At 41.5% G+C, this 16,156-nt stretch overlaps 1 protein-coding gene across 10 annotated transcripts in view; it reads right to left on the reverse strand.

Moving 5' to 3' along the window:
• PDE4D (phosphodiesterase 4D) overlaps positions 1–16,156 on the reverse strand; it is a 666,530-nt gene that overhangs the window by 52,300 nt on the left and 598,074 nt on the right. For 9 of the 10 annotated variants that reach the window (XM_044446038.1, XM_044446041.1, XM_044446039.1 and 6 more), the window contains one exon: positions 16,038–16,150. In XM_044446038.1, the coding sequence (XP_044301973.1) occupies positions 16,038–16,150 (113 nt within the window). Of the gene's footprint in view, positions 1–1,239; positions 11,134–16,037; positions 16,151–16,156 lie in introns of those variants that run through there. The other variant, XM_044446048.1, reaches the window with a different exon arrangement.

Raw genomic sequence — 16,156 nt, forward strand, 5'->3', positions numbered from 1 at the left:
AAAGGCACAGATGTGCTCAAGTAACAACATCTGCACGAACAGCCAATCAAAAGTGAAAGACTTGCATGGTCAGGCATGAAGACTATTTGCTCTTCTCCTAGAATCTGCTTCCTCCAGCCATACATAATGCATTTGCTCTCCTGAGCCTTCGACCAGTAGCTTGTCAGCCAAGTTGCCCCTGCTGTTTGCAGCTTAATGAAGGACTAAGTTAGATGATCCAGTGCCAAAGACAGTGCTCTAATGCAGATCTGGGGAGCATGTAACACCCCAGTTGGTGGTGGAATGTGATTTATTTTCTTTAATACCCAATAACTGAAGACCTCTGGGCAATTCAGCTTAGTTAAAACCTTAAAATGTAACATGATAAAATATAACAGTTTAAAGCTGCTGTTGAAACTGAAAATTAAAAAAGGAAATAAAACTTAGAAGCCATGCAATCGTTTAAAAGAGAGTAACAGCTTTAAGGACAAAGAACCTGAAAGAATAGAATATCTTAGAAATAAGGTCTTCACATGGGAACAAAAACATCAGAATGAAGGCACCAGGTGTGCATGCCTGAAGAATTCATCCTGCAACCAGCATGCCACAGCAGAACAGGTCTCCTTCTTAGCCCCACCTCACTTCATTTGGCAGGGGTCCCTGGAGAAGGACCACTGAAGCCAAGCCAATGCAAGTTAGTCCAACAAAATGGGGGAGGAGAACACTTATTTATTACGGACGTGTGTGTGTGTGTGTGTGTGTGTGTGTGTGTGTGTTGCTTTTCATTTAAAAAAATCCAAAATAGTTTGCAAAGCAACCATATTCTCCACCCTTGCTTCAAAAATTATTTCCGCATTGCAGCTATGGTAGGCAATATATGCTAATTAGGGGCAGCTTTGCAGAGATACCACATTTTGTGATTCACATATTTGCTGCACCCTGACAAAAATCGGGTGAGGAAAACAATCTATGAACAAGATTCCTATAACAAAGTCTGCCTATAGCTAGTACAAAGGGACAAGGAAGGTACAGAATAGATTCCATCTGTGGTTCTTGAAGGCACGGGGCAGGTTTATTGGCACATCCTGGGATGTATCCAGTACTGCCACTGTATCTTCATGCATTATGTTGCATATGCAAGCCAGTGTGGTGTAGGGGTTAAGAGCTCTGGACTGGGACTCAGAGGATCTGGGTTCTAGTCCCCGCTCAGCCATGGAGCCAACTGGGTGACTTTGGGCCAGTCACAGACTCTCAGCCCAACCTACCTCATGGGGTTGTTGTTGTGGGGATAAGATGGAGGAGGAGAATGATGTAAGCTGCCTTGAGCCCTCTGTAGGAAAAAGGCAGGATATAAATCCAATAAATAAATAGGTAGGTAGGTAGGTAGGTAGGACCAAAGGCCAGTACAACAGAAAGAGGTAGGATCCACCCTAGAATGTGCACCATAATATTTTAAAAGCCTGGCTACCACCACTCATGAATGATTCCTCCTCAGCACATGCTCATACACAAGGAAAAAGAGAGAAACATCAGGAAATGGGAGAATGGAGAGGAAGACTTCTTGGCGGTCTTACATCATTTTAGAAACTGAGCACTTACGGTTATGGAGGAAAATATAACCCTTCTGGAAACATAATCAATCAGCTCTGGAACCTATACTTGCCAGAGAACTTTGTGATTATTGACCTGCTTCACATATTGCAACAGGAAAACCTGCTTCTCCCAAACAGGTTCATGTCTCCAGGAACTAGGCCCTACAGCTCATTTCCTATGGCACTGCACTTATTCTACATGTGTGCTGTTTGGGGCCACTAGACAATGAGAGCATCATCCAGACTGAGATCTAGACATTATGGGTAGGCTAGTGAATGCTGCGAGTTGCAGGAGTTTTTCCGTCCAAACATGCATAGGACTGTGTCTTCTATAACATTTTAATCCTATTGAAATCAATGGGATTTCTCTTACTCATAACAACTTCTCCAATTTATTTAACTAGTGTAAAGCACAACTAACCTACAATGTAATCCAAAGTGGGATCGTTGAGAAGTAAAGCCCACTAAGTTCAGTAAAGCATACTCCCTAGTAATTGTGTAATTTAGCTACAGTTGATTTTATGGATTTTGCATGTTTAATTATAGGTACACGCTAAAAACACAAATATAACATATGGAAAGAGCCAAAAGCAGGAGATTAGGATGTCTCCCAACTATGAAAAGAGACTAAGGGAATCAGAAGGGTTTGGGTGAGAAGACGAAGATAAAAGCATTGTCTCCTTTTTTTGCATCCCAATGTTCTGGTCTTTGTGTACTTTGAAGTCCCAACAGTATGTCCAATGTGTAACATAATAAAGTGTCTGCTCCAACTTAATTCCTTTATTTCACAGATACGGGAGAGGAAAATAACCATCAGGGCTTGGATTAGGAGTATGAACAACAAGTCTGGACACTAAACTGCCTCTATGAAAATGGCATACATATGACAATTTTACCAGGGGTAACTTTTCCCATCACAATATTTCATGCTATGAGATGCCACATGTGGTGGAATGTTTCCTTCTATACAACTCCAAAAACTGTATGAGTCATCACAGGATTAGGACAAGACAGATCTACTTACTAATTGTATCCATTCCCCCGGTCCCCTCTCCCCACTTCCAACATTACCCTGGACCCACCCCAAATGTAAAACTTGTTTTTCCCCCCTCTGTTACCCACCCATTTTTTTCTTGGGCATTTACATCTCTAATCCTATCTAAAGAAAAATCATATGCAACTCAAATGCTTTCATGGTGCATTTAAACTGTATAATCTTCAATGAAAAGGATATTAATTCATCTTTTTGTACAGATCCCAGTGAATTAAATGGGAATTATACAAGAACATGGATCCTGTTCATGGAAATGGGCAACTCTACCCATAATGGACTATGCTGTGAATTCCAGAAGGGCAACCAAGTTAATCAGTTGAAGCAAACAAAGATTCATATCGTACTTGAAATACTTAAGCTATTGTTAGCACAATCCTATACATTTTACTTGGATGTAAACTCCACTAAAATCAGTGAGTGCTTGGGATTGCAGCCTTATTGAAATGTGAGATTTCATGGATCAGAATTGTTTTTGTCAGATACATGTAGCTAATTAGTTCATGGCAAACAAAGTTGGCCAAGGAGGGAAATTCTTCAAATTTGGGAGTTCAACCACCAATTCAAATTTTGATGGAGATGGGATTCAACGAAATGAAATTATGAAACGCATACTTGCCACTGTGTGCCAACTGTATGACTCAAAAAACCCAATAATAGTTCTCTAGTTCAGGACGCTGAATAGGAAAATTGATGGGATGATGTGCACCATGAACCCATCAGAGCATGCACAGTGGAAGGGCGGCTAGGGCAGTGCTGCTATGACCAAGCAAGTGGAAAATGAACGGCCTGTAATCTAAGGCTGTAGTGGGGAGAAGGCTCATCCGGATACACTCGTAGGTCTCTGGGGTGACTGCAGTAGATCAGCAAGGCTTACAATACTTAATGGAGTAGCAATAGTGATGATAACAAAAAAGCTTTCCCCCTCTCTTACATCAGCCTGCTGAAATCAAGAGGACAGGTGTAGCTTTGTGTCTGGAAGAATCTGTATATGAGCTCCACTTCCGGGTCTGAAAATGAATTCCTGTGCTGAGCCTGTGTGTACATTGTCCTGCAATTCTGTATCTGCCTACACGGTCCAGTTTGTGGATGTCAGCATTCTGATAGAAAATGAAGGAACCCCTGCGAGTCTATAAAACCTGCCTATTCCTGCCCTAAAATGCTTTCTGTCATCTAAGGAAAGGAACAGATCCCTGGTATTTGAGAGATTAACGGGAGGCACTACCCTATGAGGCCATGGGGGGAAATGCAGGGCAAAAAACAGAATCAGACCAACTTTCAGGTGTGGAATTGCTTCTTTTCACACACATGGTTCTTGAGTACCTACCAAATACCTTGTTATAAATTTGCCTTCTCCAGCCTCGTGCCCTCCAGATGCGTTGGTGTACAACTCCCACCATCCCCACCCAGCATGGCATGCCAGGTTGAGGGAGGTTGCCATAAGCCGTATCTGACCACAGCTGTGCAACTATGTTTTTCTCTCCACAGGATTTCTAGTCTTAGGATCAGGAGAGGGCAGCTGGCTTCCTTCCAACACTAGTACAGTGCTGGATAGGAAAGAGATGTGCTAATGTTGAGAACTGTAGTGTGCTCCTGTAGTCTTTGTACAACGTCAACAGGACCTTGGGGGTGGGAAGGCAGTGTTGTTCCTAGCCATTCACAGCCACTTTAAGGTTTCCATTTAGGGGTTTCATGCATAGAAATCACTCCTATGAGTAATATCACTGAACAGGATTTTCTACTTGTGCCTGAGATACAGGGAGACCAGAAATCCCTAAACAGCTTAGCACATGAGTGACTGTTCCATGGATGCGTTTCTTCTTTACCTTATGATTTTACTTACAAGGGAGGCTGAAGCAGCCATAGAAATAAAAGCTGTTCATGACATTCTGCTGGCAAAGTCCCTTTCCAGCAAGAATCAGGGCCCATCTTGGCTCGGATCTACAGTGAACCTTCCCCATATGGATTGCTATCACTAACAGCAGAAGGAGGTTGGCTTCTGCTGAGTCTACTCTATGACCTGCTTGCTTGGTAGTTAGTCCCACAGAAGTACAACTCTGAAAGCAATTCTGACTTTGCTTGGCAGCTGCCTTGTTTGCAAGCTTTTCTCAAGAAAAGTGAAAAACACTCCATTGCACACCTCTGATGAAGCTAGGGTGAAGAACCTAAAAAGCAAACCAAGGCTTTTGCATGAGGAAAAACTCTATAGCAAGTTGCTCTTTGCACCCTATTCTTGCTTCTGAAAGCCCTTTCTACAGAAGAGAATGATGTCTACCCATCCCACCCACGCTTATCTCCATGGTTACCCAAGTGGAAGTCTGTTGTGTACTCCAGCACTACCTAGAGCAAGTGATTAAAACACAAGGCACTCCTTCTCCATCAGAGAACAAAGACTTAAGTTTCTTGTATCTCATGCCAGCAGCATAAAAGGTGGTGGTGTGTGGGCAGAGAAAGGTATTACTTAATTAATATGTTAAATATAACCCTTTGTGAAAGCAAGGAAGAAACCTTTACTTTATTCCTTCCTGCAAGCCATGGGTATTTCATAGTGCTAAAGGTACTATCTATGCTGGGTCATTCTAATGCAACTTTTCAGCAGGCTAGGACCTGATCCTGTTTTGCTCTGATAAGCCACATGTCAGCCCACATCCCATTCATCCCATGCCATCCATCTTTTAGAGCATACTAAAAGCTGAAAGCAAACATGATGAAGTTTGCACCAGATGACGTGAACAATTCAAGAAAACCTTCTAGCAAAATTTCCCCAACAACTCATTTCTAATGCCACAAAAAAAAGGGGGGGGGGAGTGAGCCTAAGGCCACAATCCAATCTCTTCGGGGGGGGGGGGGGAGTTATCTTCATGCTTCAGTCCTTGAAGTCAAGGTTCTCCAAAAGCCTTGCTAGCTTTTGTCTTCCTAAATTGTAATGGACATCAATGGAGGAACAAGGGGCTGAAACAGCTCAGTGACAGGGCACAGTATATATGTATTGATGTTGAATGCAGACTTTGCAACTAAGACAAATGGGTACTTGCAGAAATGTACAATCCAGGAACAGCTAGCATACATCAAAAAGTATTTGCTCCATAATATTTTTCACTGGGAAGCAGCCATAGCTCAGTAGCAGAGTGTATCCTGGGATGCTGGAGGCTGCAGTTTGATCCCTGCCACATTAGCCAAAGGGAGGAGGCAACAAGTGATAGGAAAGACCTCTGCCCAAGAGCCAGTAATAGCTAGAGTTGGAAATACCTGGCCAGACAGACCAAGATCTGCCACAGTGTATCATGGCATATTATATAAACCTTCCCCCATTTGGTGCCCCTCTGATGATCTGGTCTACAATTCCCAGAATTCCTGACCATTAACCATGCCTGGAGCAGATGAGAGTTGAAGTTCAGAACATCTGAAGGGCAACAGGTTGGAGAAGACTGCCTTATACTTTCATCAGAAAATGGTGGTGTTCTTGTTTCAAGGTAAGTCTCTTCCAAAGTAAATGCCCATCAGGTCTTTGATTTTTCCAAGAAATAGTAGGAAACACAAAAATCCAAATGCGTTATGAAGTCAGGAGTGCTCTCTGCAGACATTATATAAGAATACTGTCACACAGTAGCTGCAGATTTTATGGAGCCTATTAGTAGTTTATTGATCTTAAAACACTTCAATAGACCACCTGCCCACTATACAACCGGGCTACTGTTTACTGGAAAAGAATTCTTTTTGCAACAGTTGAACAATAAGATATTGGTTGATAAGAAAGTCCCTTTAAATTTGATGTGACTACATTATTCTTCCTCTCTAATATTAAACAGGCTGCTCTACTTTACAGTTGTGACTGAAATTTTTATCACTGATATCAACAGAACCATACACGAATGCATGCTGAACCATACACAAAAGACTGGTGTGCATATTGCAACTGATGTGTGGAGGCAGTATGAAGTAATTTCTGCATGGCAGTCAATAGAAGTAGCAGTCATAATATGACTGCTTGCACTATGAACAGGACCCACTAAATGGAGGGGTTCAGCCAAACACTGATAGCAGCAGCTGTGAGCAGACTCTTGTTCTGATGGAAGCAATTAATGTCTTGAAAAAGGGGGTGAGAAGAGCTGTCCTTTTACACCTCTTCTTCAGAGTGACAGCCCAAGCAAGTGTTGGGAAGAAAGAGTTTCTTGCCTGCACTTGTATTTTTAAATTCAAACCTTTGATTCAGTTCTATAAGCATTACTTGGCCAACAGAGGCTGGTTATTTCTTATTTCATATTATTTTCTATTTTTCAGAAATACATCTAAGAAAAGAAGACAAACAAGAGCCCTTTTCCAGAAGTTCAAAGAAATCAACAGGAAATTCAAACTTAAAATTAGGAATATTGAAAGGCACACAGGAGGACATACTTCTCTGACCAGGAGAAAATAAAGAGCAGGTAGGAATGATATACAGAAGGACTATCCAGAAAATATAAAAAGATAACTGACTTTTTTGAAGAAGATTGTTATGAGGAAGAGCCTACAATATCAGAAAGTGAAGGGAAAGCTACTCTGAAAGCAGTTGGAACAGATGAAGCCACTGGAGTAGACAGGGTGCCAGTAGAACTAATCCAAGCTGCAGAGATTTAATAAATCCAAATGATAACAAGAATATGTCAAAAATATGGGAAACAAAATAATGACCCAGAGATTGGCAACATTTGATATATATTCCAATGCTCAAGAAAAGAGATGGAAAGGAATGCAGCTACTACAAAACCAATGCACTGATTCCTCATGCAAGCAAAGTGATTCTCAAGGTGTTGCAACACATATTCTTATACAGAGCAAGAAATACCTATCATTCACTCTGGATTCTGAAAAAGAAGAGGCACTCAAGATCATTTCACAAATATATGTTGGTTTCCAAAGATTAGTCTGTGCTTTCAGTAAAGTCTTGAACTGTGTGAATCACAGGAAGCGACAAATGACCCTGAAGGAAATGAATTTACCTCAGCACTTAACTCTCCTGTTGCAATAACTGGTATCATGATTAAGAAGCTGAATATGGGGAATAAGAATGGTTTCCTGTAAGCAAAGGCATGGGACAAGGATGTATTTTATCTCCCTATCTGTTCAATCTGTATGCAGAACATACAGAACAATCCAATAAGGAATGTTGGATTTGGATCAAGTGAGGAAAGAGTGAAAATTGGCAGAAGATACAACAATAAATTAAGATATGCTGATGATACTATATTACTGTAAGCAAAGAAGGAATTGAAATGATTCCTAATGAAAGGGAAAGATGTGCAAAAGCAGGATTGAAGCTGAAAGAGAAAACAAAAAACATGACTAGAGAAAAATTACACAACTTTACCGTAAAAAGAAGAAAATGAAATTGCAAAAGCTTTTGCATAACTTGGTCCAGTCATCAACTCAAATGGAGTCTGTACCCAAGAAACTGGGAGAAAGACTGAGACTTGGAAGGGCAGCAATAAAGAAAAGAAAGATAATAAAATACAAGGACTTTTCATGGGAGACCAAGGTCATTTACTCTACTGTATTCCCAATCTAATATATAGGTGTGAAAGGTGGGCAGTGAAGAAAGCTGACAGGATGAAAACTGATGTGTTTGAAACATGGTGTTGGAAAAGAGCTTTGGGAATACTCAGGACTGACAGAAGGACACACAAGTGTGTTCTAGATCAAATCATTCAAGAACTCTTCCTGCAAGTGAAAATGACAAAACTGAAGCTGTCATACTTTGAGCACATCATAAGAATGCAAGACTCTCTGGAGGAGACAGTAAGGCTGGAGAAAGTCAAAGGCAGAGGAAGACCAAATATGAGATGGACTGACTCCACAAAGGAAGCCACAGCCTTGAACTTACAAGAGCTGTGCAGCACTGTCAAGGACATTTTGGGGGGGCATAATTCATATGGTCACCATTAGCTGGAGATAATCTCATATAGCAAACAAAATCTCTGATTATGGCCATACCACAGCAAGGCAACCCTAGATTCTCAGACAGCATGTGTGTATGAAGGAAGCACACACGTATATGGAAGGAGTTATGATCTTCCTCCACCAATGTGTGTGTTTCCTTCATACACACAGAGATCTGAGATCACTCCAGGAGATTTAGACATGCTAAATAAAACTTAGGCTGTAGGCTATTGTGCAGTAACCACGTCTACAGCCCGAACATCCTTCTCAAATATGTGGGTATGCACACACACACATTTGCATGTAGGAAGAATGTATTCTGAGTCCCTTCTGGCTGTGGTGTCTGTCCAGACCTTCAAAGAAAGCCTAACTAGGCCACCATCCTTTTCAGACAGTGGCCAACCAGTTGCCAATGGTACGTCTGCAAGTAAAATACAGGTAGTCCCCAGGTTATGAACGAGTTCCATTCCTGAGAAAATAGAAACTTGTCTTTAAATCAAATCTATATATGTTGGATTGCATATAGTCAGTCCTCCACACACACAGGGCTTAGGAACACAGGACTCCCATGAGAGTGGAAAAACACAATTATCTCTGCTCAAATTCACCAGTGCCTCCTTTCTGCAGCAAGGAAATGCCAGAGAGATAGGTGGGGCAGGGAGGAATGCGTTGGAGCCCGCCTTCTTTCCCATTTTCCTTCCTCTCTCTCTATGGTGATTTTTTTTAAATCACTGTGGAAAATCATTAATAGGCTTTATGGCAGTTTGTAAGTATGGGTTGTTTGTAACTTGGATGTTTGTAACTTGGAGACTGCCTATATGAGCAACATAGCACCTTCCTGTTTATGTTCCCCAGCATCTGCTAGAGCAGTGGTGGCGAACCTATGGCATGTATGCCGCAGCGGGCATGCAGAATCCTCTCTGTCAGCACGCGAGCCAAGTCACCCCAGCAGCCGAGCATCAGGTAACAGCGCACACAGGGGCCATGCGCACACTCAGAAAGGAGTAGTGGTGCCAGGTGATGACATCACGAGCAGCGACTCATCCACCATGACTCATCCAAACTTTCGCATGGCTGGTCAGTGTGCTACCAAGGATATATATATATATATATTTGCTTGGACTGGCTGTGTGTTGTTGTTTTTTCTAAACTAAAACCTCAGTATTCAGGTTTTATTGCAGTGTTGACACTTTGCAATAAATAAGTAGGTTCTGGGTTGCAGTTTGGGCACTCGGTCTCTAAAAGGTTTGCCATCACTGTGCTAGAGAGAGGCATACTGCCTTCAATGCCAGGTATAATATGTACCCATCATAACTATTCTTATTCTTCTTGTGCATTTTATTCCACCTTTTCTTCTCTTGTGAGGAATCCAAGGTGGCTTCCCTAGCTCCATTTTATCCTCACAACAACCCTGTGAGGTAAGGCTAGGCTGAGAGTGAATGACTGGCCCAAACTCATCCAGGGAGTTTCATGGAGTTGTCAGCCCAGCACTCTAATGCCCACACCAAGAGCCTTACCCTCCATGGGTTTGTCTAATCCCCTTTTAAAGTAATCCAAATTGGATTTACTGCACTACACTGGCTTTAATTTTCCTGAGACAAAGAATCGCATGCATGCTGTGTGAAATACTTCCTTTTATCAGTCCTGAATCTCCTACCATTCAGCTTCATGGCTTGATACTGAGTTTATGTAATAAGAGATAAAAAGAAAAATGCCTCCCTGTCCTCTTTCTCCACATTGTATATATTTTTTTCCTGACCCACCTGAATAGCACTGACACCATTCCTGATGCAAAAGCTAAAACCTCAAAGGAGAAATTTCAGCCAAAGGAAGCACTACTTTTTCTTGCTCTGGCTGAACCAAAGAGGCAAGCATGGAATGGTCATCCTCTTTTTCCTTTGCTTAAGAAGCAGCACTGACTCAAGACCCTTCCTCTGTTCCTCCCTCCAAATTTCCTTGCAATAATTGTGGAGACTGTGGACATGCACAGTTCTGCTTCTCAGAGAGAGTCAGGTCAAGTTCTATGATTACAATCCTGCAAAACATCCAAAGTATTGAAACCACATGGTGATCCAGGGAAAGGTGGGTGCATGCATTGTTTTATATCAGCCTTCCTCAACCTGGTGCCCTTCAGATGTTTTGGTCAACATGGCTGGCTGGAGGAAGGTAGGAGCTGCAGTCCAACACATCTAGAGGGCAAAGGGTTGTAGAAGGTGCATATTAGATAACACCACAAACCTCTGTGTTTGAAAGGTGATTTTCACAACACTTTAACCAATCCAAAACAGGACAGCAAGAATGATTATGAAGACTGGCTCATGAGAACACATTAGACCAGTCTTCTACCAGCTACACTGGCTGCCAGTAGAAGTCCAGGCCCAATTCAAAGCGCTAGTATTAATATTAAAAGCCCTAAATCGCTTGGGACTAGGTTTTCTGAAGGATCGCCTGAACCCTGAGGTTATCTCTGGGGTTCCTTCTCTGGGAGCCCCTTCAGTTGTGACACCCGTTTTGGAATGAGCTTTTTAAAGAGGTGTGCCTGGCGCATTCTCTATTCTTTTTGGTGGTAGGTGAAGACCCCCCCATTATTTTAAACTTTGTTTTTGTATGTTTCATTTTATTCTGTACTGCTGTTATGTTTTCATGCTGAATCATAGCAATTGCTATTATGGTTTGCTCTTTTAAATTATTTTTTGTTTGCATCTGTGTCTTTTTAAACTTTTGTTTTATTTTAACTTTTGCTAACCACCTAGAGAGACTCAGCTATTGGGCAGTATAAAAAATAAATAAATAGGTAAAGCAAATGATTAATAGTTAACAAGTATCTTCTGCTGGACTGTACCCATTCATGAAAAGGCAAATTTAGTAGTGTACCTATGAAAGTAATAACGTACAAGAAATACTTTTTAATATGTTTATTTATTCAAAGATTATTAAGGTACTGTTTATTTGTCTGAGATAGTGCCTGGTCCACATGTCATGATAAGCCACAGTGGGTTACGGTAGGCATGTTATGAGCAGAGCCAGCTAGAGCTGGGGGTCAGACTAGATGGCTTGGGAGGTCTCTTCTGACTCTATGTTCCAATTCACCTGTATGGCTGACATAAATGCCACTATATTCACTCTGCAAGCTATGGTGAAAGCATAGTGAAAATGCAACTTGTCACGTCATGGGCCCAGGTGTCATCCCTTGGATAACTATAGAAAAACCCATGCTTGTGTATTCAAATAGTGGCAGGTACATGTTTTGATAAACCCAACAGGGCTTTATCATGACATAAAAACTGGACCATTATGTGCTTGTTAAATCTTGTTCCTGCTCCAGTATGTCAAGTACATCCAAGATAGCAACTCATAAAGCAGAAAAAGCTAAAAGATCACTGTGCCAAGGGACAACAAACTTTCTACAGTGTTTACTCTTCCCAAAAGCAAATACATCTTATTTAAGCTTAACTATACTTATATAACATGCATGCTCCTTGGGGCAGGGGGGAGGCAATACAGATATGTGTGTGCTGTTCATGTATCACATAACTGTGGTTCAGCTGAAGAGCAGAAGGTTCCGATTCAATCCCCAACACCTCCAGATAGGGCTGGAGCCCCAGAGAGCTGCTGCTAGTCTCTTTCAACTAGGCTGTATGGACAGCTGGCCTAAGTATAGAACAATTTTCTGTCCCCCTGGTGTTTAACCACTGTTTTAACCAGTGTCTCTCCTAGGATCCTTAAATCTCTCTGGGCCCCACACATGCAAAATCTTAAATACAGAAGGCCTCTCTCTCAATAAATCCTCATGCTAACAGTATGGAATTGCATGTCAGGCTTGGTCAGTGGCAAAGTTAAAGAGGAATAGACAATCTTGTGCACGCTTTTTATTCTAAAGACTCCACAAGTGACTTGGAAAGCTGCAAGGGAACCAGAGTAATAAATGATCTGCAGTAGATCCCCACCTCCTTCTCCTTTGTGCAAGCACCTTTGCGGGATTCCGGTGAGAAGGAAGAGGCCCCAGGAGTCAATCAAATCCTAATCCCCCACCTATGAAATACCAGTTGATACTGAGGATAGGATTGAAGTGTGCTCATGGCCTGAGGATAAGTTGCTGAGAAGGGTGACACCTCTTGCCAAAATATCCCTAGCAAGTTACCCACATGCAAGATTTATTCATTCATACAGATTTGTTTTACTAGCCAAAAACAGTTAATGTTACTTTTAACGCTCAGAAAAATTCTTTAGGCATCTGATTTATGCACACATGAATCTGTACATCTTTCAATGAATTAAGCTACACAGAACTTAAGGCTATTTTGAACAGTGGGCACCTTCACCAAGATACCATGCAAAGAGACCTTGTGCTAACACTGTTTTCCTAATTGGCTGGTGGAAGGAGAATAACTTCTGAGCAGAGCATTCCCCTTTAAACAAAATGAAGTTTCTTCTTTGCAAAGTTGTGAAATTTCTTTCGAAAGTCAGGCTTGCACAGGAACAACATCCAAAATGTTTGGTGGTGATGCCCGGGAATTTCCAGTTGTGGAATGTTCAGCAAGTACAAAAAGGAACCCTACAGAAACAAGTTCAGGGAATGGGGACTTCTTGAACTATCACTGACATTTGGGCCGCACTCCTAAAACACATATGTAAGGAACTGGAGTTCACTACAACTTCCAGTGAACACAGGAGCAGTTATTACCAAGTAAACATGCAAATAATCACAGTGCTCCTGTGGATCAAGATACTGACACAGTGCATTTAATCAGCAACAAAGAATCGAGACGTCCACATCCTCATTTTATGGACAAAATAAAACTAATCATGTGCTTGCAGTATAAATTTTCAGTGCTGATGTAAGGAATGGCATCATTCAGGCTGACCTTCAGAGTGACTATGGCAACTCAGCTTATTGTACATCTCAGACAGAAAACCTTGGCTTTATCATCCAATTTCTGAAGCAGTGGGGAAAAGTCAATTCCTTGCAAAATGTTTCTTTTCCCTAGTATCACTGAAATTCTTCAAATATTCAATGCTTCCAAAATACGAAAGACATGTGCAAATGTTTTGGTAGTTAAAGAACACCACTACTAATTAAGTGATAGGTAAATATACTACTTCTAAAGAATGCTTTTGAGAAAATACACTAATAAATATAATAAATAAGAACATGCTAATTTGAAAAAAAAAAACTCACTTCCACACAACTTTGGATCCTAGAATCATAAAAATGTCATGTACTTATCACAATTGCTGAATTAAGCTAATTATGTCTATTTGTAAGCTAGAATATAATGTGGTTGGTGGGTGGGGAATTAACCCAAAAGGCTGTTGACCAAAATATATTGCAAAAAGGGTTTCACTGCACTCATATAGGCCTGCTAACTAGGCACTTTTCTTTGGAACCATCATGTGTGTACTTTCACAAATTCAGGACCACTGCAAGTGTTAGGACAACACTTATATATTTTAAGTGTTGTCCTAAAAGCCCAAAGTGGTATCATATACCTACGTGCAATTACATATGCTGTACAGGAATATTAATCAGGGAACAATGACTGGCTGCAGCTTCCTACTGAATATACCCTCTGTGACAAAACAGAGTCTGCTCTTACACAATATATGAAAGTACCCTTTGTGTTTGCTTAATTCTTAATTAAAATGAATGTGCAAGAACCTTGGGTTCAACTGTCAATAACAAACATGAAAACACCACAGTTAAACTCACAGTGCCAAAGAAGAAAACAGCATGCACAAAAAATAATAGGCCAGCTTCGCCACCCTGGCACCTGCCAGATATTTTGGACTACATCTCCCAGCATTCCTGACTAATGGCAATGCTGATTAGGACTGAAGCGAACTGAAGTCTAAAACATCTGGAAGGCATTCAGATGGGAAAAGCCAGGCTAGGGAATCCGAAATATGTTATTAATAAGACAAACATTATGCTATCACTTTTCCACACAAAAGCATCTATCTCTCAAATAAATAAACCATTAACTAGTGACTCCTATGTCTTGGTCCTTCAGTTTATGAGCTCAAGATGCTTGTGAGTATTGCTGAGGGGTACCCACTAGTTTCAGTCTGTTTTTATGTAGACAAGACTTCATCTAGAGACAAGTCATGAAACTATGGAATCATAGCTCAACACGGACTACCTAAAAAGAGCATCACAGTATAAACATAGAAAAACACTCTTCTTGGTGAAATCCACATGTATTTGAATGTTACAGAACTGCACTGAGAGACATGCAGGAAAACTTTTCTGCTTTTATTACTGTATGTTCAAACTGGGGACATGTGTCACTATTTCATCTTCAGGACTACAGAAATATGATAAAAACTAGCATTGCAAGCTTAATGTTTAGGTAAGGGGAAAAACGTCCAATGAAAGCAGTGAATTTTTTTTCTAGATCAATATGATTGCCATTCCCTCTCTTAAATGCGAATAGCAGCATCTTTATTTTGTCTACCGTTGCATATATGTAGCACTTATACATAACATGAACACCTATCTGTTTCCACCCTACACATGGCCTTTCTTGCTTTTCTCTGTTCCAGGGGATTTATACCAAGCTCAAACCACATCACGTATAACCTTTTTAGTTCATGTTTACGGCTGTTGAGCACATGCACCATCTTTTCCCATCTTGATTTTAAAACGGCAGCACTCTTAGGAGCAACTTTTACATGGCTTCAAAAGCTTTGAACCTCAAACTAAACCCACTCTTTTGAACCCCTATCAAGCCAGTCGCACCTCCTCCTTCTTCCTGTTTTATAAGCAAAAGCAAAATCACTTCTCAAATGTCTGTGCTACTTTTCACATTTGCCCTCTAATTCATCCACAACTACGGTTTTATTAAAGAAGCCTTAAACCTTTCGAGATCACAGCTAAATTTTGCAGTTCTGTGCAGGTCTTTTTTACTTCTCAACCACCGTGCACAGGAACGGTACGATGCGATTAAACACATACAGAAGGCACATAGTAGATTTTTAGCCCAATCCTTTGCAACTTTTACTGGCAAGTAAATTCCACCACCGAGATCAAGGAGAGGAACTCCCTGGATGGCAGGTTTAAAGAGCTTACTTGGACCTCATGCACTGGAGTTAGATAATACCTCAAGAGAGACAACATAACAATACCACACTGCATGCATGTTTAAAGTCTGCAAACATTATAGAGAATTGCCGAGTTTCCCAAACGGGGAGGCAACAAGTTTCCTCAGAAGCTGACTGGCTGAACTGCAGCCCCTGACGACGGTAGTCTTCCCCAGCTTGGCACCCTTCAGAAACATTGGATTACAACCCCCATCATCCCCTAGCCAGCAAGGCGGAAGGCTAGGAACGATGGGAGTTGCGGTCCAGCGTATCTGGAAGACGAGACGTCGGGAAAGGCTGCTGATGCCCCTCTGGCACATGCGTTCTGAAGTAGCCAGGTCTTAGTGGGGAGGCAACGGAGCACATGAAGAAGGCGGGAAGGGATCGGTGGAAAGTGTAAGGGTGGGGGGTGGTCCTACCTTGTTCGAGGCCATTTCACTGACGGAGTGCCTGGTCTGCAAGGTTTCCAGCTGGTCCAGGCACCAGTCCAGCTCCTCCAGGGTCTCGCTGGCCAGTTTTTGGTAGGCCTCCTCTGCGA

This window comes from Varanus komodoensis, unplaced genomic scaffold (assembly GCF_004798865.1).
Source record: "Varanus komodoensis strain SLA01 unplaced genomic scaffold, ASM479886v1 scaffold5, whole genome shotgun sequence".
NCBI classification, from domain to species: Eukaryota; Metazoa; Chordata; class Lepidosauria; order Squamata; family Varanidae; genus Varanus; species Varanus komodoensis.